The 27,311-nt window shown below is 39.0% G+C and overlaps 1 protein-coding gene across 3 annotated transcripts in view; it reads right to left on the bottom strand.

The window, feature by feature from the left end:
- CCDC88C (coiled-coil domain containing 88C) overlaps positions 1 to 27,311 on the bottom strand; it is a 103,509-nt gene that overhangs the window by 7,962 nt on the left and 68,236 nt on the right. For all 3 annotated transcript variants that reach the window (XM_032690733.1, XM_032690732.1, XM_032690731.1), the window contains exons 13-25: positions 24,626 to 24,807; positions 20,921 to 21,058; positions 18,395 to 19,465; positions 16,058 to 16,185; positions 15,035 to 15,176; positions 14,236 to 14,424; positions 13,702 to 13,863; positions 12,308 to 12,585; positions 7,486 to 7,629; positions 5,888 to 6,074; positions 5,520 to 5,665; positions 4,221 to 4,310; positions 3,207 to 3,448 (exon numbers count right to left, since the gene is read on the bottom strand). In XM_032690733.1, the coding sequence (XP_032546624.1) occupies positions 3,207 to 3,448; positions 4,221 to 4,310; positions 5,520 to 5,665; positions 5,888 to 6,074; positions 7,486 to 7,629; positions 12,308 to 12,585; positions 13,702 to 13,863; positions 14,236 to 14,424; positions 15,035 to 15,176; positions 16,058 to 16,185; positions 18,395 to 19,465; positions 20,921 to 21,058; positions 24,626 to 24,807 (3,099 nt within the window). The remainder of the gene's footprint in view (positions 1 to 3,206; positions 3,449 to 4,220; positions 4,311 to 5,519; positions 5,666 to 5,887; positions 6,075 to 7,485; positions 7,630 to 12,307; positions 12,586 to 13,701; positions 13,864 to 14,235; positions 14,425 to 15,034; positions 15,177 to 16,057; positions 16,186 to 18,394; positions 19,466 to 20,920; positions 21,059 to 24,625; positions 24,808 to 27,311) is intronic.

Consider the following 27,311-nt stretch of genomic DNA (forward strand, 5'->3'; position numbering starts at 1 on the left):
ATTTGAAGAATTTACTAGAGAAAATACACTTAATGATGCAAGATTCTAGCATTTTATACATTTCTATGGAATACTTGATTAAGTAATAGAAACTAAATGCTGAAAACACAGTAGAGTGCAGTAGTCAAAATAAACAGCTTGCGGAGACAATGGACACACAGTTCAAAGCACAGAGTAGCTGTAAAGTTGTATTAGAGAAATGGATCAAGCTACTGTCATCTTAGATGCCTTCTGGAAGCTGACTTCAAGAACAATGTTTTAACCCACAGTTTGTGTGGGCTCAATAGCACAGGGCCAGCATTTGCTCTCAGAACTGAAGTTTATGCTGTGCCTGGAGGGGCAATTACTGGTTAAAGCTTGGCATGCAAATCTGTATTTCTAACAGACTTTGTAGATGCACTTAACACCTTCCATAGATGCCAAAAATATTAATTGTCCAAGAAACAAATGTTCTTTACAAATCCCAAAATGGGCAGCGACAGGCTGTTCTGCCAGAGTCCCTGGTTGTGCCACTGAGGGACAATTCTCAGAATGAGAAGGGGGATGAGATCTTTAGGCCTCTCTGCTGTAGTATACTGTCCATACTGCAGATGATTCTCTAACAGAGTGGGGACTAGACCTGCACACTCATTTCAGAAGCCACTAGGTCATGACTGTGAGGCAACAAGAATTCTGGGCAATGGATCAAAGATGAAGGTTATTCCCTGTCTTAAGAGAACAAATTTACTTTCTTCTTCCAAAAAAATCTGTTGAAACTGAAGCAGCAGAAACTGAAACTTCATCTCAATTCAAGATGAATTTTCATAGTTGGAAGTGAAAAACCTTACTAAATATCAGGTTTGAATGCAAACATCAAGACAGTTGGCTGAGAGTAATTTTTCCAGTAGCTTCCATTCTGTATTCAAAGCTAGATTATTTAAAAGCAAAGATGTTAAAAATCCTGCCTTTTGTAATCATTTAGTGGCACAGAATACTGGAAAAGTCTCTAGGATTTGAGACTGTATTTGTATTTTAGTAGGACTACAACATTGTAGAAAGCATAGCAAAAGCAAATCAGTTCAACACTTCAACTGGACACAAAGCAAATATGTGATTGCAAGAAAATAATCGAAGCGAACAGCAACTTCACTTACTTACAACATGCACCAGAGCCAATATACATACGCAAACTGTATGCCATGAGGTCCCCTAAAAGTGTGCTGCATTGAAGAAATGATCCACAGTGTGCAATAGTGATTCATCTTCTACAGGAAAACTTAAGTCCATGTTCACTAATCTTTGCTTGTATTTAGAGTATTGTAAAGACATGCTGAGTGTTTCTATCAGTGTGCGTGTTGTTTTAAGGTGTGTGGGATTTTTTTTTTTGTGGTTTTTTTTTTTTTTTTAAATATTTGTGAGAAATAAATGAAGATAAATGCTAAAGAGAAGGTGTTAGAAAACTCCCAATTCCGGGAAAGAAAGAGGTTCATTAGGAGAGGATGGGATGTCGGAAGAAGACCAGAACCGGAGCCGATTAGAGAAAGACTGATGATTCGATGGAGACTTAGGAGACTTTTCTTTATCCTTGCTTTTGCTTCTCAAAAAGGCAATCTTTTTGCGCAGTGCAGCTAAATTGTTATCACCCAGGTATCCCAAAAAGAAGAAGAAAAAAGGTAAAATAAAAGCATTGTAAATAAAACTTAGCATCTTAACACAGATCAAAGACTACACAACCAGTAAAAACAAAAAGGCTAAACAATGACTAACACCTATATTGGAGGACTGATGAACGTATAGTTAATCATAGCTAATCTGACTCAGATTAACGCATAGATTAACACATACACATAAAATATAAGCAAGTCCTTTAAGAAATCACTGTTAGATCACCCAAAATGTTTTTACTTAATAATATAAAATCAAATAGGTGTGCATGTTACTCAGTGATAACATACTCAAATGTCCTAGATGTCTCCTAGGCTTTAATACTGATGGCTCCTGAACTCCACGTAAGCGTGTTTCACATAACATGAAAACAAACGAAGCCACAGAGACTTTCTGTTATCTCTGGCACTCCACAAGGGCCTAGTTCTGTGGAAACCCAAGCCCAAATTCCCATGCTGAAATCCAGATGCATATTAAACCCTCAAGATCTAAAATCACATGGATGATCTGAGACATGTGTTTTTATTTTAAGTGAATAAATGACCTTGAAGGATTAGAATGGGGAGAGAGAAATATAAAACCCAATCAAAACAAAAACTTCAGACAGACAGATACTTGCAGTAGTTTATAACAAGAATTCTGCTTTTTTCAGCTGCTCCCCCCTTCTGTTTCCCACACTCCTCAGTAGGAAGACAGGAATTATTATTCAAGTATTAATTTCAAAATTGCCTCTTGAAAAGTATTCCTGGAGAACAATGATCTATATATAGAAGCTGACAGCAATGCTCTCAGTAGAATAAACAAAGCTTGGGATATATATTACCTTTAATAAGGATGACAGAGTATTTATTTTGAGGAGCTTTCATTTAATTTTCCCACTATTAGGAACACCTGATTTACTGTATAAGCTAACTAAACAGGAAAAGTAATCATTCCACCTTCCTTACATTTGTCTTAGTGTTCAAAAAACAAAAAATCATTTCATCATTTTACATTAACTAATTCCTAGTTTGATTTGAAGTCAAAACATGGCAAAGTCCTCCAAAATAACCAGGTTACGCTAAATTGGCATTTGCCACATTATTTGTTTTGCATGTGCACCACCTGCTGGCAGTGGCTGTCAGCCAGATCGAGCCCGTTGAAAAAGCAGCCTCTGCTCCTGAACAACACACTACTTTACCATACAGCTTTAAACTGAAACTGCTTTGCTGCAAAACCCCACTAAATGAGATATTTCAAACAACTTATTCAGTAACATGGAGTACATTCGGGTAAACCAAGAAACTTCATACTGAAGTTGAAGGAAGAAGTATGAGATAAAAGGAAGAAACCAAGTTAAAACCAACTCCCTACCTTCTAGATTTACTCCAATTTTTAGTTTAGGGTTTTTTGCTTACTAATACTTTTATTTTACTAAAAAAGCCAACAAAACAAAACAAATAAAAAGCCAAACACCACTCCCCCCCCCCAAAATATAATATGATTGAATATTAACATATCCTATATATTACATCTTTTAAAAATATTTTTCAGCTCCTGATTTTAAGCTGGGCATTCCTTACCTTTGTTTGAAGAACCCCCAGGGTTCTCTCTCTCTTCCATAGGGTTTGACCCTTGAGAGGTATTATCCTGAGACTCGTGTTGATGTTTCAATTTCTGGGAGGCAGATGGAGAGTTTACCATCTCTGGGGATTCAGAATGCCATGTGGGGCTTTCTGCTGCTGGTTTCAACCGCTCCCTTGTAGTCTCCTTCTTTGGCTTGATTAGTTTGACTAAGGCTCTGGCTCCAATCCAATGGTTTTTCCTGATAAAGCAGGTTTTGTGAATGGAATTCAGAAAACTCTACAAGAAATACTCCCCAAAGAAGTTTACAGCTGTGCTAAAAACATCAAGCCATCCTACATTCTTATTTGTTTACTGTCATGAATTGGCTAAAAAAAATGCAGCACAAATTTCACAGAGCTTGGAGATCCATTTCTCCCCTGAAGTCAAAATTACTTCACAGAAATATTTCTTTGGCACGAGAAATGTGAGAAAGACAACTATTCCCTCTGCTAGAATTCTAAACTACACATATGGAGCCACATGAGACATTTTAACAGTGCAGAAAGCTCTACTATAGGAACAGACTGAGGAGGAAAGAAATCGAAATCACTTTAAAGCTGAATCCCTCTCTTTGCTAAGGCTATCAGTCAGAACTATGTATAGTGGAGTTAGCTTGGCTCCCTTTTGTCGTTTTTAATATAATTTTTTAAGTCCTTTCTCACCAACAGATTGCTTATCCCCCTTGAAAGAGCAGCTCTGGAAGCTCCTAGTGCTGCTTAGTCACCATATTAGGAGCAAAGTGGCTTTTTCACAATTAATATTGTTTCAGATTGCTGTATTAATACAGAGGGCCCCACGTGAGGTCCTGTGCTCTACATTAACACAACCTGCTGCTTCAGGGAATAGCTTGCTGAGTTAGAGTGAAGATTGCCCTTATTTAGACAAAGTTTCTGTTATCCCCAGTTAAAGAAAGCTCTTTCTTGCTCTCACAAATCTGTACAACAGCAGAACTGAACCCACGTGGGACTTACTTTTTTGGAGCGGGATCATAGAACTTGTACTGATCCATTATCTTCTCTTCAAGTTTTTCCTTGTGTCTCCTTAAGGCATTCAATTTATCACTGTGAGGGGGAAAAGCATATTCTGAATCAACTGTATGAAATTAAGCATAATCAAAAAACTGAAGACCAAGAGACACCAAGAGAGGAAAGAGACTGAAATATCTTCCTATCCCAAACCTTCAGAATCCTCCTGAGCTCATTCACAGTCTGTTTAGAAAGTGCAAATGCAAAACCCTACCAAATTTGATGATGGATGATTTTTGTGCAATAAGCACGAAAGGTGAAAGAACAGTAGATGGTGGTGCTAGGTTACTCACTAATACCTCAGAGTTTGTTTGGGGGATGTTAAGATTAACTATATTTTTTACTCATTATTTATTTTATTAACCTACACAGTGGAAGTTGGCAAATCTTATTTTCATTCAAGTAGTAGGCCAAATGTACCTCCACCACAGAACTGTCAGACTCTGGGATAAATATGTTAGAATACAACATCTGAACCATATTCAGCCAATTTCAGCAAATAATTTCTAAAATTTCAGCCATATAAGCTGTACAAAACTCAACTCAGGAACTCCCACATCATCCTGACGTGCTGAAACTAAAATCTTAGGATTAACAGCACTTTTCTTCCTTCTTTCATACCAATAACAGAAATTCACTTGCAGTGAGAATAGGATTCTTTGTAAATGTACAGTATCTTTAAGCAGGGTATCTCACTTAAATGTGTCACCCTGTGCATGAAGGATGCAGCAATGTATGTGCATACATGCACCCTTAAAAACAACATCAAAGCAGATATTTCTTAAAATGCAAATGACAAAAACTAGAGGAGTATGAATATTTGCTATTATTCACAAACTTAAATATAAAATGATTCTCATAAGACTAAATTTCTGTAGCAACTCAGCTGTTTTTCAAACTCTTTCCAAGCTTTCCAAAACCACTCTTCTTTGAGAAGTACCACTGAGTTTAGCATTCCATCTTTTATAACTAAATTTTCCACATAGGTTGATCTACATTATTTGAAAAGAGCTGTGTTTGCCCAGCTGTCTCCTGAACATTCCTTTGCAGGAAGGCAATGTGAAGAAATTTTGTGCATTCTCCCATTACATATATCTCCTACTTAAACATTCTCTCTTCCAGCCATATATCAAGTAGACCTATCATTCTGCTTCCTGTCCTTCTACTCCTGAGAGATGATTTGTATTCTATGTTTGCCTAGATGGCCTTTTTTAGGTTTCACAATTCAAATCTCTTTTTCCTTACATGTATTGTTTCTGTTCTTCATGATATTGCTCCTTGCTCTCCATGGTCTGCTCCAGTAACATCTGATTCTGCTGGCTCAGCATCTGAATCTGACTCAGAAGATGATGGTTTTCTTCTTCCAGATTTCCCTTTAGACGTGACAGCAGCTATTAAACAAGACAAATTAATCTCTCCTCTGGTCTGGCTTCCCTGGAGTGCACCATAATCAAGCTAACACAATAGCATGGCAACCTAGGATAAAAACCCATAAACTTCGAAGTATATGGGGGTGTTGTCATATAGTCTGACCTTCCATATATAGCATGTCAAAAACATCACACAATGACTGTCAGCTTTCTAATAGTAGTTGCATACCTACAGCTACTCACCTCGCAGTGGTTATCCAGCTTGGTCAGAGAGATATCCATGGACTGGTGCTGCTCCTTCAGCTCATCATAGCGAGCTTGCCAACGATTCAGCTCCAGCTGAGAGTTATTCAAGGAAGTTTTCAGCTCTTTAGTGTGTGAATGCAGCCCTTCATACTCTGCCTTTAGTTGGCTGTGCAAGAAATTCACCCTAAACATGAAGAAGCCAGCAGGCTTGTGAAGGACACTTCACAGAGAGGACCTCACATTCAAAGACCACACCACCAGTTTGCAGCTGTCACTAAATCAAATATAGTTCCCAAGAATAACTCCTAAGGACATTTTTATTCTAAGCATATAACAGAATTTTATTAGAAAGTAGTGATAGCATTGTAAAAAAACTTCAATTCTACAAAAGAACTGAAAGGAAAATACATGAAACATAAAACTTCTATTTCCTCAATATGTAAGAAACACACCACAAATTTCTGAGGCACAATGGATTTAAGAGCATTTATATATAAAGGCAGCTCTGTTTGGCACAAATAAACACAGGTTATTTCTTTTTCCTGATGCAAAAAAAAAGAGCACTGAAGTGTTCTGAACTGTGTAACACTGTAGTATTGTAAGATGATACTGTGGTATTCTTTTACAACTTTTGATAAATCTAAAAATGTCTACAAATCATGAAGACATAAATAAACAGATAATTAAAAAACATTAAGTTCCGTATCTGCTGACAGATCAGCTAAGCCTGCCTCTCTGCCAGCACTGCAATCAACACTTTGCAACATCTTTCTCTGTCCCTGAGAAACTGAGTTAGAAACAGCAAACTTGAGGAAACCTCCTCTGCAGTGTTCTGAAGTACGCTTGTACAACTGTAACTCGACTTAACATGTGACTTTTAAATATGATTCAACCTGACATTGCTTTAACTTGATACAGTCTTGGCCCCTTACTTGTACTTAAACTGTTCCTCAAAAGGCCTTTGTAGTATGAAGAGTGGCAAGGATATAGGGATCCTGGATGTTTTACTGCTGCATTATGTAGAGTTTGGATGCTGGCTCTCAAAATAGGCTCTGCCATGAGTTACCAGCTACCCAGTGATCATGAGTTACTAAGCCTGCTTTTAATAACAGAAATGGCAGTTTTTTCTGGACAGCAGAAAATAAACAATGGTAGCTTCAAGAGCAAAATCATATTGCGTAAAAACCACAAACCAGTTCTCCTTAAGGGAAAAAAAAGTAGAGTAAGAACAATTTCACAGAATTCTAGACACTACTGGGGTGGTTGGACATTTGCAGTTCTGCCTAAAGGTGCTTAGAAACAGCCAATTGCAGAAAACACCTGTGAACTGAGCCACACGTGGAAGCTTACTTTGTATGAACAAAGGTCCCAGGATCAGACCATGTCTGAAGCAGCAACTAACAGTAGTTGATGACAGTGTTCATGAAGCTGATAAATCTTAAATGAGTTAAAATTATTAAATTAATAAGACAGAAATTGAGAAAAAAGAAGACACATTAATGAAGGTATTCTGGAGTTACAGTCAACACAGCAAAACAACCATTGTGTGCATAATTGACTTTTTAATGGTATAAAATTTAGAGAAGGAACCATACCTGTCCAGTTCCTCCCTCAGCTTCTGATTTTCCCCAGTGGTTATTGCATTTGATCTTCTCTCTTGTTGCAGAACCTCTCTCTCAGTTTTTAAAACTAATTCCAACTCTTCCAATTCTGCCTTGTGTTTCATTAAACTGTTGTATCTGCAAAAGGAAGAGTAGCATACTCTCAGCTTTCATTTAAACATTTTCCTTCCTCTGGGTTAAGATTTTTAACAGGTAATACCCAAAGGACCAGAAAATATTTTTTCCTGCCTGCTTAATTTCATCCTTGTGTGTGGTTAAACATCTACCAAGGCTGAAGATTTCCACACTATGCATGAAAATTCAGCTTAGTATACAAGTCAGCAGAGAGGGCTTCAGAAAAGAAAAAAAAAAGGGAAAAAAGGTAGCATGTTTTAAGCAAACTGGAACACAATTGACAGAATCTTGCTTCAATTCCAGATTCTGGTCATTTGGTAAAAAACATGAGATTCTCCAGGGTGCATGGAAACTGCAGCACTGAACTGGAAACCCATTCACAAATAATTGTCAGGGGCAGGTGTCAAAAACCTGACTAAAAAGCAGCAGACAAAAAGCAACAAGAAAGCAGGCAATGAGTTTATTAGGTAACAACCTAATGCATGTTAGTTTATATGCACAGGTAATAGCATCCTTCATAGGTACTAATCTCCTGCATACTCCAGACAGATAATGAGGAGAATATCAGTGAGCTGACAGCAAAACACTTTTAAGCAGAGGCTGACTCACCTGCTTGAGTGCCTCTACTTGTTCACTAGTGAGAAGACCAAGAGCAACGCTGGTGTTTGCATCGAGGCTGCCACTGTTATTTGGGTTATGTAACTTGCGCATAAACCACTCAGGGTGGGGAGATGGGTAGAGACAGAGGGCTGATGCCATCAACTCTGTCTTTAATTTTGACCTCTGGAATGCTAAAGTAACAGAGGTGTGGAATAACTCCCCTGATATTTGGCACAGGCAAATATTAGGCAGGCTCAGCCTCCCTGAGGTGCTACACCACCTGCATTCAGAAAATGCTGGAAAAAACGAGGTGGATTGAGATCACTTCACAAAACAGCAAGCTGTTCCCAGATTTTTTAACTCTGGTGGCCTCTGTCAGGATCTGTGCCCATACACACACACCAGCAGAGGCCACTGGGGACACGGGTGCAGTGAATGTCAAAAGTCATCAGCACATTTTTCGGTGACTGTGATAAAAGGATATTGCCCCGAAATATCAGATACACCTGTGTCAGTAAAGGAGAAATATTCTTCTAAGCAATTTAAAACAGAAATTAGGTGGAAGATGCAGCACTGCCTAAAAAGCTAAAGAGAACAAGCATCATCATCATCTTTCATGCCAGCAGGGATGAATGCAGAGCACAGTCACTCCGCAGTCATGAAAAGTCCAAAACAAAACCAAAATCAGCAGACAGCACCAAATACACTGACTCCTGCCAACTTGTTTTTCTTTCAGGCTACCATTCCCTTCATCCCAGGGTCAAATTACAGCCTGTCCCAAATTCCAGTCCATTGAAGGGCCACACAGAAAAGTACCTGTCTCCCAGACAAAAGCTGCTTTATGCTATTCATTCCTAGTAACAGCAGTAGACTTTAATTAACCTTATTTATTTGTTTTCTTCCTCCATTCAGCTCTGGGACATTTCAAATTCAATGTCCGTACAACAAATGGAAGACCCTGAAAGCAGAGGAAGGTTTCACATCCAGCTCCAAGAGGGATTTTAGACAGAATGCGTGCCAATCCAGAGTCTGAGAAGACAAACTCCGCTGTCAGTCCTTTGGCAGAGATTACCATGGCAGCCTCTGCAGAAACTGTGTTGTAAATTCTTTTGCCATTTCTGTATGATAGGTTACTCGGTTCATTTTTATCCAAGCCCTCTGTTTTTTAAGGAGGGCTACTTATAGGGAAGCAGCATACCGGTCCAGTTTTACCAGCCTGGCCCAGCACCACAGGCTGCCACATTGAGCCTGAGGTAGACCACAGCTGCTCTCCTGGTTCTTAAATGAAAGGTAAGAAAGAGGAGACTGTCTGCAAAAATGCACATGATTCTGCAACGCCAGAGCTCTAATGAAGTCATCAGGCAAAGTCTTCTTGTACTCCAGATTTAGCACACAGTCCACTATTTGAGCACAATCTGTGCCACCTGACAAGCTCTACCACCAGGGACAAGCTTACCCATCCTGCAGACTACTCAACACTCACGTTCATTTTTAAGCTTCAGGCTCTTGGACAGAAGGGTTTTAAAAAAACATGCATATAGAATCCATTTTGGCTCTGACACAATTCATTCCTAGGATTGAACAATCATATTCCTTTTTACTCCTTTTGGTTTTCACTCTTTCTGCTGCTTTTTTAGAAGGAATGCTGAGGGCAGGTATTTGTGACTGTGGGAACTTAAAAAATGCTCAGCTATGATAAAAAGCACGTGACAATAGGAACCCAGAAAAATAATTACCAGTCAGCGCTGGTAACATAATAATACAACTCCGTGCAATATGCAACCCTCCACAGCAGCGTTTGTTTTTCCAGTGTCTCTGCAGGATTAGACTTCTCCAGAGTAAGCTACAAAGAAATGCTCAAGGATCTATTAATCAATCATAGCTAGGAAGTTATTACCTTCCCTTAGTAACGTGCAGTATGTAAAGCAATTTTAAAATGCAACAGGAGAGGCCAGCCTTTCTGTGTCAGCCAAACACCGCAAAGCTAAAAAACTGCTATTAATGGTAAAAGACTGCAGCATACTAACTGTCCTTTTATTGCTAAGTCAAACCCACAAGTCTGTGGTTTGCTGGGCTATGACAGGCCATTTCACTGCAGTTACACAGAACCCATTATTAAATCCACATTTCAGTGTTAATACTGTGCAGACAGAACCAAGAGAGATTTGATGGAGTTTGCTCAGGTGCAGAAAATATTCTGTGGTTAGAATGCACCAGAGTGAACTGCACGAACCTTGGGGACCTTGGCTGTACACAGGGCTAGGTGTCCACATGCTAGCTAAAGTTGCTGTGGATTTTTCTAGATGAGCTGCAGTCATAGGTTTGTGCAGAAGCGTAATTATGCCTTAAGCACCAGAAGTATGATTACAGTGCTGTCACCAACTGAGAAAAACAATTACCTTGGACTTGTGACAAGCAAAACCCTTCTCTTGAACACTGCACAAGCAAACTTCTTGGCTGCACTGAGCTGCTCTGGGGGAAATTTAGCAGGTGGTGCATTATAGCTAAAGTTGAAAGTGAGATATTCCATTTTAGCAGTTAAATGCCTCAGAGTAGCATAAGAAAACAGTTTTCTTATAGCTGTTTCTCCCTTCTGCTCCCTCAGCCAGCTGAACTGCACAGCATATGATGGAGGGAAAACAAAATACACACTCAAAAAAGTGGCTGTTTCCTGATAGTCAAATGGATACACAGGTTGTCCTTGGACAAATCACCTTGATAAGTATCTTTTGAGACTGATCTGCTGAGGAGGACACTGCACTCTTAAAACTGCCAAACTCAACCTGCTTTGAGTGTAGAGAAGGCCACCATCTGCTCCCCTGCAACATCTCTCACTGGCAGTCACATCTCAGAAACAGAAGTTCAAATTATTATTCATTACACTGGCGATTGGAGCACTTATTGCTACAGATAACCTATTTTTTGAAAAATACTTTTTCCTTAAGCTAGAGTTGTTTAATATTTGGTACTCATCAAGCAAAGAAAGAACACTGCCTTAACACACTGCAGCAGTGTGATAATCTCAAGCAAAGCCTGAATTAACAAGAACCATTAATCAGTCTGAGAGAGACCTGGTAAGCAGAAACAGTGTCTGTGAAATCACTTACAGCTCATTTAGTCGACAGCCAAGCAGCTGTCCTGTCACATAGCCCCAGTGGATATTTTAATCACAATCAGTTTATTTCTGTATTTTATAAAAATCTACTACACATTGTATTTGCCAGTTCCTTAGTCTTCGGGAAAGAAAAGTTTAGCACCAGTTTTCCAGTCCACCATAAAGGATCACCACTGAGTTGGTCTGAACCCAACTCATGATCTTGCATGGAAATTAAACCTAAATAAAAGTGTTTTGAGGAAAATCGCTGAAACGTATAAGAAAAGTTTTGAGAGGTGGGCAGAGTGGCATTTATGTTGTAGTACATCATGTATATTGTTCAATCCATACACAATTGTCAGAAAATGACAGTGACTAGAGACTAAACAATAAACAGATTGCTGATTTCCTAATTCAGTTGAAGGGCCTGAAGCAAAAGCTTTAGATTGCGAGAACTAGAAGAAAATATGTAATACATCACTATCTCATAGTTGGGTCAATGTGGCTTCCATCAGAGAGCCTCCTTTGACATGATATTGATGCCACACACAAACTTCAGTGATTTAAATTTCTCAAGATATATACTACTCACACATGGGCAACTACCTATGTGACTTACAGACTTCATGATGAGAAGAGACAGCACGCACAGTAGAACTGGGAAAATCTTTTTAAAGCTTCATGTTATTATAGTACAAATCCTTAAATGCAGTAAAGGCATTTAAGCTACTTCTGACAAAGCATTCCCAATACTCAAGCCGATGGTTACTAAATATCACCAGAGTCACCTCTGGTCTGCCACCTTTAGAGGTCTAAAATCTACAGTCTAGAGCTTTGCAATGTCCTAATGACAGCAAGAATGAGTAGACACTTTTTCAGAGGAACAATTTAGTAATTTCTGTTTGAAATTGCAGACCAACATTTAAGGCTAAAATTGTAACATGGGCACATTCTGGGTACACTTATACCCCTGAGCAGTGAGCGTACCTCTCACCCAGACCTTTGTGCTCCAGATCCAGGTTCTTGTGTAATGTTTTCAGGCAGCTGTGCTGGTTTATTAGCATTTCATACTCTGCAGACTGCCGTTCATGCAGTGAAGCAAGGTGTTCATGGTCTTGAAGCAATGACTCATACTCTGCTTTCAGCTGCTCCTTCTGTTTTAGTAGATTTTCATTCTCATTCTCCTTGGCTGTCTGCTGATTTTGGAGTAAAGCATTCTGGGCCATCAGTGAAGCACTCTGGGAGCTGAGAGTTGAATTTTCTACCTAAAGTTTCTCAAATAAAAAGAAAGTATTACTTATTCACATCTACTGGTACATATAACAAACATTTTGTAGAACCTTGTATCCACACAGAGTTAGTCAAGAATGCATCCATTGCCTTGTAGACTTAAGACATCTATTGACAATTTGGCGTCATTTTGGTACTACTGTTGGTAGTAATGCACCATGTAAAACCATGCTATCAGCAGTATGAAAATCATCACAATAACCTCCAAATTGTTTTACTAGAAGCTCTTGAGCCTGAAGACCAAGATGAGATGGAATACTCATAACTCAATCGCTTCTCTGACAATGATGTACAAAGTCAAAAGTTACCCCATATTTGTGTACAAGTAATGAAAACTTAAGTTCACCCAAACTCAAAAATATTAACCACACCACTGTGTATGTGCACAGTACTCCTAACAAGTCTGGTTTCAGTAGACAAGTAGTGCATTGATTTTATATGTTGCTAATATAACTCAAATACAGGTGAGAAATAATTAGAGAACAACAACAAAAAAAAAAAGCTCTGAGCATGCAAGAGGAAAAACTTGTAAAGTGAAAGTCACAAAAAAAAAATTACAGCTAATCCAATGCTGTCCATTAAAACTGGACTCTTTCCCAAGCTAAGATTATTTTTTCAAAATTCAAGTAATTTTTAAGAGTATGTGTATGCCACTGGCAACTTTGACATTTTGTCTGAAAGTATGAAAACTGTGATTGGAACTCATTGCTACAATGCCTCTTGGAAGTTGACTTGTGTCCTCTTTCCATTTCTTCTAAGCTCTTTCACAGGCATAGCATTAACAGAAAAAAAAGAGCAAAGTTCTTTTATTTTAGAAGGGCAGCCTCTGAAGCAACACATCTGGATTTTGCTGCACTGTTTTTAACAAATTCTAAATACACCTTCTTGTTCAAGACAGCTACCAGATATTAGCTACAGAGCCAATTTCCCTCCTACCTTGGAGAAATTCAGACCTCAAACTAAGCTCCACCTTATGGGCCTTATCTTTACATCAGCCTACCAACACAAACATTTACTTATTTGCTGTCATCTTCTACACTACTATAATGAAATCCTGTCTCCTGGCACAAGAGGTGCAAGGTTGTCCTGACCTGGAGTTTTGCTGTCTGCGTCTGCAGGGCAGTATTGTGCTCCTGAAGGAAGACATTTTGCTTCTGTAGTGTCAGAATTTGATTGTTGAAGGAGACATTCTGTGTTTCCAAATGCTTTAGCTGTTCTTTAAGGAGCTGCTTCTCAGTATGCAGGGCTGCGTTCTGAAAGAGAGATGGCATTGAAGGGGTGACAGGAAGAAAAGAAACAGTTGTTCTGATCATTTGGAGTCCTATCAAAGATAAGAACCAATTGGTGATGACCATTCTGCAACAAACATGCAAAAGCAAACTCTTCTCAGCATTAAATGAAGGTAGGACAGATGTTATAGATGGGATCAATCTCTGCAAAGGAACACGAGACATATGAAGCATTAAAGTCCCATGCAGTCCTAGGAGACTCCCAACGGATTTAATAGGCTTAGGTGCTCCAGAAAACCCACCAGATTCCTTTAAGCTCAAAAATTTGGTTTCCAGCAACCCATTCCTGATCGCAAGAGAAGACTATGAGCTAAGAGGAAACAGGAGAAGGCTTACATTCCTTTCCAGTTCAATTGTCCTGTCCTTCAGTTTCAGCAGCTCTATGGTAGCCTCTTCGTGTCCCATTTCCAATTTCTCATTCATTGGTTGGTTGGGAATGAGTTCCTCTGCTGAACACCTCAGTGAATTCTGGTCATACTGCCCATCCTGTTGAGTCTGCTTAAGTGCATCAAAGTCCTTCTTCATCTACAAAGCCAACAAGTAACAACCTTCAACGCTGAGTGAACTGGGATTATGTATTAATAAGGAAGGGATATGATGCTTCTCTCTTGCACTGTACAGACTTTCAAAGTTTCAACAACACTCACTGCACAGATGGGGAAACTGAGACACAGAGAAGCAGAAGAATCCACATCTCTTGGCCTCCAGTCAGGTGCCCTTTGACTCAAGGTCATTGTCACCTAACAAATAGGCTGTTCTTATGTGAGATGTTTCAACTGCAGCCTTCCTCAGCCTATGTTTCCACTAAACAAGGCAGAAAAACAAGACTATGGCAATGAAAAAAACCCCATGGGAAAACAGATCTGCAAGGAGCGATTATGCAAAAAAACCCCTCCTGCTGTGCCCCTAGTCCCAAATTTTTTATGAATTTGGTGTCATTATATAGAAAGGGACAAGAAAAGGCAGTCCAGTTAAAAAAGGTTCTTGGGAAGCATGTGTATGGGGAGGGGCAGACAGAGCCAGCCTGTTCTTAAAAACAAAACAAGAAACCACAAAAAAACTACTCAAAAAAACCCCAAACATGTGAATGTGCAGAACTGCAATGTGAACGATTAAAAGTCAGTTAACCTCTTACCATATTTAGATCATTCTGTAACTGCTGGTTCAAGTTCAGAGAGTCTTTCACTTGAGCTTCCAGCATTGCAATCTTTTCCTCTTTCAAAGCTAGTGTTGATTTTAGTGCTGATTCAGTTTTGCTCTCCAAAACCTTGTATTTTCTGAAAAACACAATAACAGCTCTCCAATTCTGCCACTAGGATATGAGCCACCATCTATATAGCAGACTTCACCTTCACCCATTCCAAATCTCACTACATATTAAATTACATGTGCTTTATTCTTCAGGAAAATTATTCCCTCTACTGCTGCAGATTGTTACTGATAGATTATAGCTGGAGAAGTTGCTTTTGGAAAATCCAGTCAATTTCAATAGAGGTAACACCAGCATGGTTCTATAGAAATATCAAAGAGTTACATAACTTGGAAAAAAAAGTTTTTCTCTTTTTGCCCTAATTACTTTACAGAAATTTCTTCTCATGACTCTTTTTATATTCTCGACAAGGAGAAAAATTCACAGTCTAAAGACTCCTATGAGATGAGTATGTTTCTCTAATTAGGTCTTACCAAGAAGCCTATATACACATGGGCGGTTGTGTTGGGGTTTTCCTTGTTCATCACTGTAGGACTTGCAAAGGAATTTCTTGCAATCAGGAATTTCTTAGGTAGCATCTATGTTTATGTTAACAGGTGGCTAGATCACCAATTACATGGATTAATGATAGACACTGTTGAATAGACACTGTTCTTACTTGTAAAGAGACTATGAAAAAAAATACATGCTGAAATAGCTACTCTGCTGCACAGTGAAACTGTAGTAACACTGCTAGCATGGAGAGAGAAAATAACATTTCTTCCTTCCACCCAAGAAAACAATTTGCAAAACCTACAGTATACTGCCAAGCTTGCCTCAGAAAAATGCGGTTTATATCCAAAATTGTTACAGGCAACTGGAACGAGACAGATGAGAACCAAAAAAGAAAGGCAAAGGGCTTGAGTTAGGCTGAGCTCAAAAGTGACTAGGAAAGTTCGGTTTCCTTACGTGTCACCATTGCCATTGTCATCCTCTAGTAGCAGCTCTTTGTTCAATCCTATCTTCTCCAGTTCCTGGCTCAGTTTGTCTAGCTCACTAGACAATTGTTGACTCTTCAGCTTCTCCAGGACCAAATCCTGTAACAGCACTAACATGATTAGTTGCTATGCAAAGGGTGGTGATAATTATCCAGCAATATATATATTTTTTTTAAAGTACTTGAAAAGTCATAGGATAAAATCCTAGTTTCAAGCAGGTCAGTTAAAATTCTTCATCAGTGACAGATGAAAGTAGAATTAAACTGATTGCTTTTATTTATAGGTTACTTGAAATAAATCTGTAGAATGCTTCTTTTGGCCTTTGTCTCATTCACTGTACTGAATTACTTTGGCAAACGCTGGCATCATGCCCACCTGCCAAAAGAAGGAATGTGTGTGGGCCAGGAGACATCCCATCTTTGTGCCACAGAGAGATGTGTGCAGGGCAGGGGACACCAGCAGAGGGAGTTCCCACCTCTAAGCTAAGACAAAAAGCCCTGTCAGCACTGGCATATACACAGAGTGACAGGACTTCAGGATGAAAGTTTCCTGAGATAATATGGCTAAGATGGTATTTTCAAGGGACTTAGTAACAGGGTCAATAGTGAATAGCACACTGAATTTCTGAGATATGGTGAATTACTGCCCAAAATTTAAAAAGCATATTTACGTTGTAGTCCAAGAAACAGGACAGCTCTGGAGACAAGAGAGGTTGGTCACTTATTCTGGTATCTACTGGTGCAGTCTGGTTCCATTTGGGTTTCTTTGGGAAGAAACTTAAGCAGAATCTGACAAGGAAGTCATACAAGGGGGAGCCTTGATGGAGCTGTAGCAGAAGGTATATTGGGACAGTGATTTGCTGTTATGCCAGTGAGTAGTCTGTGTGGAAATGGCCTGAGAAGACATAATACCAGCCTGCATTTCCGTAAGGAACAAATTATTTTTGGGGCATGGCTAAATGCAAAGACCCCTACCATTCAAAATTTTCTGAAATACAAATGTACCATAAAGATCTACACTGCTCATGTTTTTTGCTTAAAGTTTTCTTAAACAATGCAGAAAGAAAGAACAACAAAGTTACTGAAGCACTGCAAGTAAAGAAAAAAAAGATTATCCTGAATATCAGACAGAAATAAGAATAAAATCTTTAAAAATACTTGGTTAAACTGTAGGTATTCAATAGTCCTCTGATAGCACAAATTTAGCCATGCATTCATTCACATGGCAAGGAAAAAAAGGTATGGTTTTAGGTCAGTGCCAGTCCAATGGTCTGTAAATAGGTCCTTTCAATATCCATGAGCTCCTTCTGCAGAATCTATAGAAAGCAACTAAGGAAAAGAAGACAGGTCTACACCACTGGAAATTTGCAAAAGCCTGAGAAGGGAAAGATTAAAAAGAGGCCTTCTCAGAAATGCTACTGTTTGATTTATTTTTAAGGAAAGTTGGATATAAACATATCTTGGGACTGTCTCAAATGTTTCTGATAAGACTTTATTTATCCTTCTCAAAATTAAACTAATGCTTCAAAAACTAAAATGAAACTAAACCTTCAAATAAGTAATTGCTTACTGCATTAGTCTTGCTAAATTTACTTATTTCACTGAGCTACTGCAGCACAATCCTTTTTCCTTTTAATGTTCTTTCACGGAAAACCTGTTTTTGGCAGGACATCAGCAGCTGGGACAGGCAATGAGTGCAAGTTGCAATAACCTGAATCTGCTCATATAATGAGTGTCAGGTTCTAGTACACACATCATTAGACTGCCAATGTCCTAATGCTCGGTATGGGAACAGAGCACTGCTACTTGGCACACTCTCACTCGGCAGGGAAGCTTCTGGGGAAAAACACTGTAAGGAGCTGAAAGCAGAAACCTGGTGCAGCTGTTACTGAAAGGGTTAGGTTGGCCATCTGGGATGGTTCTTGTCTGTCTCAGAACAGGGATGTCAATGGGTCCTCAACAAGTGCTCTAACTTCTAGGCTTGAGATTCAATCTCCCCTACTGAAGCTCTCATGTTAGCAAACAATTTTGTGGTCACAGGGTTAGAGAAAGTACCAAAGTCTTTAGTTTACAGACACCACATGGGAACTGTGTTAAAACCTTATTCTACATGAAAAAAGATGTCATTTTGAGACTGTGTTGTGGGCACAAAGCAGTACATTGCAGTTTTTGGCACGTTCCATTCCCCAAGGCAACACTATCCAGTGATGGCTGTTAAGGCTGTGAAGATCTCCTATGTCTCCCTCAAGTGCCTCACAGACCTGAAAAAAAAATAGCATCATACAACCCAGTAGAATTATTTTGCTTACCTCTCTCAATGTAGCTAGTGTTCTCTTATCAATTGTAACTTGCTTTAGGAGATCTTTATTGTCCTTTTCAAATTCTTTCAACTTATTAGATGAATCTCTGAATCGAGCAATTTCTTTTTCTAGTGTCTTGTTTTCTTTCTCAGCAACTGCCAACTTTACTGTACTATCATCCAAAATAGCATCTTTCAGCTCCACTTGCTGCCAAAGCCGTTTCGTTTCTTTCTCTAGCATTTTTTTGTCTTTCTCAAGCTGAGACATTTCTTGTTCTAGGGCTTTGTTCTCCTTTTCTAACCTCTCTAGTCGTTTGGCAGAAACCTTTAGCTCCTCAAGGTTTCTCTGGAGGACCTGATTTTCACTCTCCATTCCCTGTACTTCTTTTTCTAACTCTTGGATCTTTTTATTGCTGTTCTCCACAATTTGCTGAAGTCTCTGGTTTTCAGAGTTGACACTCTGATAGCTTAGCTCCAGTCTCTCTGACTTCTTGTTCATTGCTTTTAACATTTCCACATTCTTTCTTAAGTCCTCTTTCTCCCTCTCCAAATCTTTATTTTCTGCTTCTATTTGTGCCATTTTTGTGCTGGTAAATCTCATGGTCTCCACCACTCTTCTAAGCTCCAGATTTTCTTCATCCAATTGCTTGTTGTCCCTTTCCAGGTCCCCAAGCCGGATGGAAATATTCTGCAGTGTGTCCAAGGATTTTCTTAGCTTCCTATTTTCCACTTCTAGATCCCCATTCTCCTGCTCAAGAACTTCCACTTTTTCTGTCACTATTTTCATCACTGCTGCCTTCTTTGTGAGCTGTTCATTCTCCCTCTCCAGCCGGTGGAGTTCTTTTTCCATTTCTTCCACTCTTTCCACTTTTTCTCTAACCTGGTCAAAATCCTTTTGCAATTGTTTCTTCTCAAATTCCAGCTTGCTCAGTTTGCTACTTGTCTCAGTAACTGTTTCATGAAGGATTTTGTTCTCTTTTTCAATATCTTTCACTCTTGCCTCGCTGCTCACTTGTGACCTTTGTCTCAGGGATAAGACAACTTGATTAAGGTGATCATTTTCTTGTTTAAGGTCCTGTATCTACATAAACAGTCATGAAAATGTTACTCATCTACCTTAGAAATGCAGTACAAATTAGTCCTAAAGCAGACAGATGATTGTTAACAAAACCATATCCATTTAATCCAAGACAAATTTCTCAACAGTTTTCCCAGACAATAACCAAGAACCCAAACTACTGAAAAAACTTGTTACCTTCGGTAACTCATGATTTTCATAAACTGAAAATAGTGCTATACTCCTGCTACCAGCTAAGACAGCTGAGGAAGAAGGAGAAAGGAGATAGAAGACCTTCAAAGAACATTTGGAGAACATGCTTTCTTACAAATCATTCTTAATAAAGGTTATCTTTCTGCCCAGGTTTACCTTCATCTTTGGGATCTCAAGACTGAAATTATCTTTGATGAAGTGTCAGAAAGCTCAGAGCAGTTATATGATTACTACATTGAAAATGTAGAGCAGTTATAGATGTCATTAAGGACACGCTTTCTGTAAGGACAGTACATTTATCCCACTGGTCAAGTTTCAGCTAATGCAACTGTAATTCAGACTGCAATTTCTATTTGATTCTTATACCAGACAACAGCCACAGAAATCAAAAGTACTTACACTTGAAAAAATCCAAATGTGCCCCTTTCTGACAATTGAGGATATTTCTGGGTTTACTTTCTGCCCTACCTTCGAAGCGTTTATTAATTCTTGCCACAGAGAGTTTATACTTGTTTTAACTGAAATGTAAGACCTTGGTGGTAAAGTGCAGTTTCCCAGGGAGAAGTCTGGGTAAGAATCCTTCAAGATGAAAAGCACTACACGAATAAGACATTTTGCTATTTAATCTTCACCTCACAAAAACTTAGAGTAAATTTTAACACAGGTTGAGAATATTCAGACCAGTCTCTAATGATCTGTCTGTGTTTTCTTCATTAGTCAAATTAATACAGATGATACCTTGCACAGACCTGTACCAAGAGAGTTTCCAGGCACTGCACGTGAACTGCAGCACAGCAGTAAAAACTGAGGGGCATTTAAAATATCAATCCAGAAGACATAAACTTTCTCAGCATCTTTTTTAAACAGGGAAAAAAAGGCCACGTGGCTAAAAAACCTCAACTGAACTGATCAGGTCATACAACTGGCAAAAGACCAATCTTCTGCAATAAAATGGGGATTTATTTGCACATCCTAAAACCAGTTGGTATTCCACTTAGTAAGATCCAGGGCTTTTTTCCTCAAAGAGGGAAGATCTGTCCTTATAAACAGGACAGATTCCCTTATGGTAACAAGAGCAGTAATTAGCAAAACATGCTGGGCCTTTTCACTTGAAGAAGCCTTTAACCTATATTTGAACGAGTTCAACCTGCACTTAATAGTTCTCAAATTACTCTATCTCCCTGAGAGAATCTCATGCTCTAAATGACATCACTAAATTACCACTACTGAGCATATGTTGTTAAATTATATTTGTGAAGTTTGCACCTGTCTGTCTTTGTCAGCTTTTAGAGTCTCCATGACGACTTGTAGCTGCTCTTTATCTTTTATCAGCTCCTCACTCAAGGTTTCCAAATCTTGATTACTTTGCTTCTCTTTTTCAATTTGATTTTGCAACTTCTCAATCTGTGTGGAGAGAACACAGCAAACCACATCGTCCACAGTTTGACACAAGGACTGTTTGCACTTTTCAGTTATTTTGAAGACCAGAGAGATATGAGATGGGGACTATGGTTAAAAGATTAAATCCTTCCCTTTTGCAGCTTGCCAGCCTCAGAGGAGGAAAGGGACTGTTTTGTTTTTCTCACAGTGCCAAGAATCTCCTTCATGCCTATTAAGATCAGAACATATAAGGTATAGCAGTAAAAAATGCTTCGTTCACCTGCCTGCCTGAATGCCCTGTTGTGCTCCTGTCAGCAGTGATTAAGTTTCTGGTGCTCACCTTTCTGAGGGTCTTGCCTCCTCCTAGCCTCTCCATTACTGGTGGTCTTACTCTATCAGTGAATGCAGAGAAAGTTATTAGGTCACTTCAGTGAGCAACAGCATTAAAAAAAACAAATCACCAACCTAAAACAGGAATGGAGGAAAAGCAGTAAAGCACTGGAGTTACCAAGTTTACCTTCCCTCTCCCTATGCTCTGTTGGCCCTCTTTTCCCCAGTGGGTGACAATACTGGATTTGAATGATCTGTGAATAAGGCTCCAGTCCTACAATGAATGATGTTTTCATACTCACTCCTTTTTAAAGTTGTACTCATAATGCACGAAGAAGCAGTAACTGTTCAGTATTTAGAACCCAGAGGCTCAGAGAGCTAGGCTAGGCTCCCCAAGTCAGGAAGTGTTCCCTTTTAAGCTTGTAAAGTACTGTGAGCACCTACAGCTCTGCACAAGTATCAGCTCATTTTTGTGTTGGTATTATGAATTCTGTCAACAGTGAAAATGTCAGTGAAAGAGGTATTAGACATAACTTAAAAGTGGGAAATAGCTGGAGGCCGGGCTCTGCCTATGTCAACATGCGCCTCATTATAGGAAGTGTTTAAACAAGCAGGGGCTGCCCAGATTGGAGATAAGGAGGGCTTAACAGTTAGAAATGTAACCATGTTGAGGTTCATTGGTCTCAAAGGAGCTGTACAGGGAAAGCTGGAACAAACTCAGTAGCTCAGCAACAGCTGATCTTCATTTGCACTTCCCAGAAAACTGGAGGCAAGTAAGACATTACTGTTTACAGCTTATTTCAGTAAGTCAGAAAGGCAGAGAAAACAGATGGGTACTTGGACTGCTACTACTTGACTGCGCCCAAAAGGAAGGTTTTCTATTATTAGCTCCTCTGAAAACCTTGCAAGAAAGGAAAAAAAGATATATGTGACTTTTCCTTCATAACATCTCCTACTGTACTACCTGAATAATCCTATTTTGGTTACATGATGCTTCTAAGCACTAGATCAGTTGACAGACAACCATACTTGAACAACAACTTTTGGAAGTCCCAGACAGTGGATGAAGTCTCAGCCCAGTTAAATGGCTTTAGGGAGGCAAGATTTTACTATGGGTATCTCAGGAAAATTGCAAAAAAACCTCTAAGGGCACACAACATTTAAGAAAAACACTTCTTTTGTCCTCTGACTTAGACATGCTTGACTTTAACAGTCCTCAAGAACTGTTACACTTTCCCCTGCCTACTGTAGTAACCATTTTGCAGTGAATCGCAGAGACTTTGCCTATTATTTTCCCTTTCCCCTTTGCACACCCTGCTGTGGACATGGGTACCCTCTAATTGAGAGGATACATGTGTGAGAGAAGTAAAAAACATATTTCAGAAAGGCAAGATTAAAACAAATTCAAACATCTCAAATCAAGATTATTTTACATATGATGCATCAGGTCTCTGTAAACTGACACTCATTGTCTTGCACAGACAGAATGCTGTCTACCAATTTTTTTTCCAAAATTTTCCTGAATGGGAGGTGAAGTCCTTCAACTTGACTGGCCTGTGGTATTCAGTCAGCAGCTCCTATCATATTCTGAGTTTTTCTAGTGAAGATTTCAAGCATTTTACTTGCTCTTAACAATAGTATTTTTACCTGCCATTTTTTTCTTAATTGGTTTGATATATGTGGTGTCCTCCTTTCACCACACAGGCGTTCCCCACTACTGGTTTTTGTCTTACAGAACTGCCAGACCTGTAGGTGACCCCCACCATATCAGTGCATTCATCATCATCAAAAACATCAGACTAATTCTGGAATCACAACTGTTGGCACCAATACAGTGCCATAACGGGAGGTGCCCACAGGAATCTACCTGGGGCAAAGCCAAAGGTTGACCAAAGGCGACAGTTGTTCAAGTGACTTACATTGCTGTACACCACAGGTATCTGCTAAGTGCTTTCTATGCCTCAGTCTCAAATTTTAAGTGACTTACATTGCTGTACACCACAGGTATCTGCTGAGTGCTTTCTATGCCTCAGTCTCAAATTTTAAGCATGTAAATTAGAGCAGGATTGAATTACTTATACCCAACAGGCCATAAATGGAAGTGTGGAAAGAAGATTACAGTGAACTGAACTTTTGCAGTTTTCCTTGTTCACAAAGGAATGACAAGAAGCAGAACTGGTCTCTACTTGGCAAATTAATCTCTCCAGAAGATGGAATGATCCAGTGATGGATACCTATTTTCCCTGGCAGAGAAATGGGCACTTTGATTGTTACAATCTGGTAATCCACAACCAGCATTTCTCCCCTTATCCTTTAAAGCATTCAGTTAGTTCATAGGTAAGCCAAACAGAACAGAAATCTTTGCATCAATGTCTCACACACACAGGTTACAGCAGTAATGGGAAAAGGAGAAATGAGCCTTATATTCTGGTTAATTTATCAGATTGCGTGGAATGTGGAAAAATTTGACATGAAAATTGTTTTATACTTAGAGTAGCAAGCATTCTCTTTCCTCAGCAGCACTTGGCTCAATTAATCATACTTGAGGACTCAAGTTACTGGTCAGTCATAAATAAGGATAGTAGCTGGAGGTGAACTGAGCAGTGCATTTCACAAGGACAAGCACTGAGCTGGCTTTTGAGCTAAATGTAATCACAGTTAATAACAGAGTGCAACATACATATATATAAGTAAATTTACAAAGTGATGACCTGCATGTTACAAAGACAAGAAGAAACAAGATCTTTGCAGAGAGAGAGACATGCATGAGAGAATTTATAACAGCCAAAAGGACAAGACAAAGAAAAAGCTGATCCAGGACTCTGGACAGCAAGAAAGACATTTAAAAAATAATAACCTGAATTCACCTGTGTGATTTATTTGACTTACATGGAAACATTATTAAAACTTTCAAAACCCAAAAATAGTTCAATGTGACCACAGATTCCTTGCCTAGTAGTGACTGCCGTAAGACGACAAAATGGGACACGACAGTGCAATCTGACGGGGCAAACAGGCACAAAACCCACTTTTGCTTACAGTGATGTAAGTAAGCAGGCAGTGAAGTAGAAGGCGACAGAATACAAATATTAAAACTTAATTGCATTAGAATGCACTTAAATAGATGGGCCCAAAAAAATGCTCAGTCTTATGGGGAACATGGGTGAATTCCCTGCTATCCCTCATCATTCAGGAATGCTGTGCAGCCCTTCGTGCACTGCGTTTAAAAACCGAAGAGCTCTGTTCCTGTGAGCAAATTACCTTTTTGCTAAGCTGTTGATTTTCCTTTTCCAGTTCCACAAACTTTAGGCTGCTCTCTCTGGAGGTCAGGGATGCATCTCTCAGCTCTTGGATTGTGTTCTGCAAGCTCTGATTATCCTTCTCTAGCTTCAGTATGCGACTCGAAGCACATTCATTCAACTCAAACACAAAGGACTTTCTGGCTGTTAAAACATGAGAATCAGAAGGTGGCACTAATCAATTCACAAACATCTCCTTCCGAGGTGTGTAAGCTTCACTTGTAGTAAGATTACTGCAGTCAGATTCTTCTAATTTCAGCTTGACTGCTAAATAAACACTTCGTTAAAAACAGAACCCATTTTCACAGATAACCATTAAGACGACTAATAAATAGGGTAGTATCTGAACAGACAACCATCTGAACATCTATAAAGTTACTTACTTTCCTAACTCTTCTTAAATTTGCTTTAGTCATGTTAGCAGCGTGTCTAACGTTAGTTGCAAAATATACTTTGATACCATCTCATACTTTCATCAGAGGAAATAAATTGAGGTAAAAAGTAAACCACTGCAAAGTGTTTGCTAAAACAGAAAGATCACAGAAACACAGAATATGCTGAGTTGGAAGGGACCCACAAGGATCATTGAGTCCAACTCCTGGCCCTGCACAGGACCATCCTCAAGAGCCACACCGTGCACCCGAGAGCATTGTCTAAACACTTCTTGAACTCTGTCAGGCTTGGTGCTGTCACCACTTCCCTGGGGAGCCTGTTCCAGTGCCCAACCACCCTCTATGTGAAGAACCTCTTTCTACTATCCAACCTAAACCTCCCCTGACACAACTTCAGGCCATTCCCTCAGTCCTGTCTCTGGTCACCAGAGACACCCCTCCTCTTCCCCTCATGACAAGTTGTAGAGTACAATAAGGTCTCTCCTCAGTCTTCTCTTCTCCAGGCTGAACAGACCAAGTGCCCTCAGCTGCTCCTCATACAGCTTCGCCTCAAGGCCCTTCACCATCTTTGTTGTCCTCCTTTGGAAAAGAGCTAGTGAAAACTCAGGTATTCAATCATATTTAGTCATGGAAAAAATTCTTACAAAAGGAGAATTCCCTTGCTTATCTTCACAGCTACTTCATCAAAAATATGCTGAATCAGGGAAGATAATTTAGTATCAGGTACTCAGGTACAGGACATCCAACAGAATGCTGATCAGAGAGGTGTCTTAAGTTGAAATTTCAGAACTGACAAAATTTATGCAAGTTTTACAACAGAGATGTTATTCTACTCTAAATGTTTGTAGATCAAAAGTCTCAGTACCTCTCAGCCTTAAAATCCACCACCCAAGCCTCACTGTTCTGTTAATTTCTCTGCTCAGCATTTGAATAATTACAAGAGTAAACTTCTGTTTCCCATGGAATAATTGCTGCCCATCACCTCAAACCCACGTTTCACATGAAACTGACTTTAACATTGTCTTTAAGTCTAAGAAAATTAATGAATCCTAAATAATCAGCAGTATTACACACAGTACACTGAACACCTTAAACTGGCAAGTTTCTGAAATGGTAAAATCCTATTTGTCTCTTTTATAGAGCATCAACTGGAGAATTTTGGTCAAGTGAAGACTCAAATAGTAAACATTAACTAAATACTCCAGTTAAGCTCTGTTCTGAAGCAAAGTCCATCTAAATTACTTTTTCCCATACTTATTTTTAAAATTATTTTGAATAAAATATTCCAAACAATCCAGTTAAATCTTCTGCTACCTGTCACCCTTGCAGACTCAACTTGAAATCCAAGAACATGAGATATTCCAAAAGAGCTTTCAAGTCTGGCTATATTTCTACAAACAAGCTGCATTCAGAACAGCAACATGCATTGAAATGGAACTTCTTAAGGAGAATTATTGTAAAAGTAGAACAGGCATTTCCCTGAAATAATTTAAAAGCTTGAAGTTTAATGAGTTTTTTTTTTTTTTTTAAATTTGGGCTTCCTTCACTACTTTTTTTTTTCTACTGAATATAAAAGTTTACTTATGTTCTCAGTTCCTCTTATTCTTTTTCTTTGGTTAATCAGAGTTTCTGGAGGTCCAGTGCTGAAACACTAAGCATCAGTGAAGGAATCTCATCTTTTTCATGTTTTTTAAATCCCTCGAGCAAATTTTGAAAGTTATGTTTGACAGACATTAATAAATAAGAGGTAACAAAATAAAACTAGCATCCTTCTGCTACATCACTAGTGAAACCAAATCAAGAAGGGGGCAAAACTCGGTATTTTAAACAGGCCAGAAAATTTAATATTTTTACATTTTCCTGAAATACTCTTTATCAAAATCTGTAAGCTCTGAGAGAACTGTGTTTTTGTCCCCCTGACTAATACAATAAGCAATATCCTTGATTACACATATAAGGAGCAATAGACTGCCATTCTCTTCTCAGGCTAATATAACCTGCTTTGCAAGATTATTATTTAGAAGTAACAATTAACTAGCCATTAATCTTAGTGAAGAGAATTAGGATCCTAGACAGCAAGATTTAAGAATTGGTGTCAGGCACACACTCAGTTGTTTTACAAAATAAAACTATTCTAGACAGTTTTACTGAAAACTTAACATCTCCTTACTCTAATTTATTCCTTTGTCTTCAAGTTAAACTGTTCCTGGTACACAAAGCCAAACATGCAAGTCTTAGTAGAAGTAAAGTGAGTAC

This window comes from Chiroxiphia lanceolata, chromosome 6 (genome assembly GCF_009829145.1).
Source record: "Chiroxiphia lanceolata isolate bChiLan1 chromosome 6, bChiLan1.pri, whole genome shotgun sequence".
Classification (NCBI taxonomy): Eukaryota; Metazoa; Chordata; class Aves; order Passeriformes; family Pipridae; genus Chiroxiphia; species Chiroxiphia lanceolata.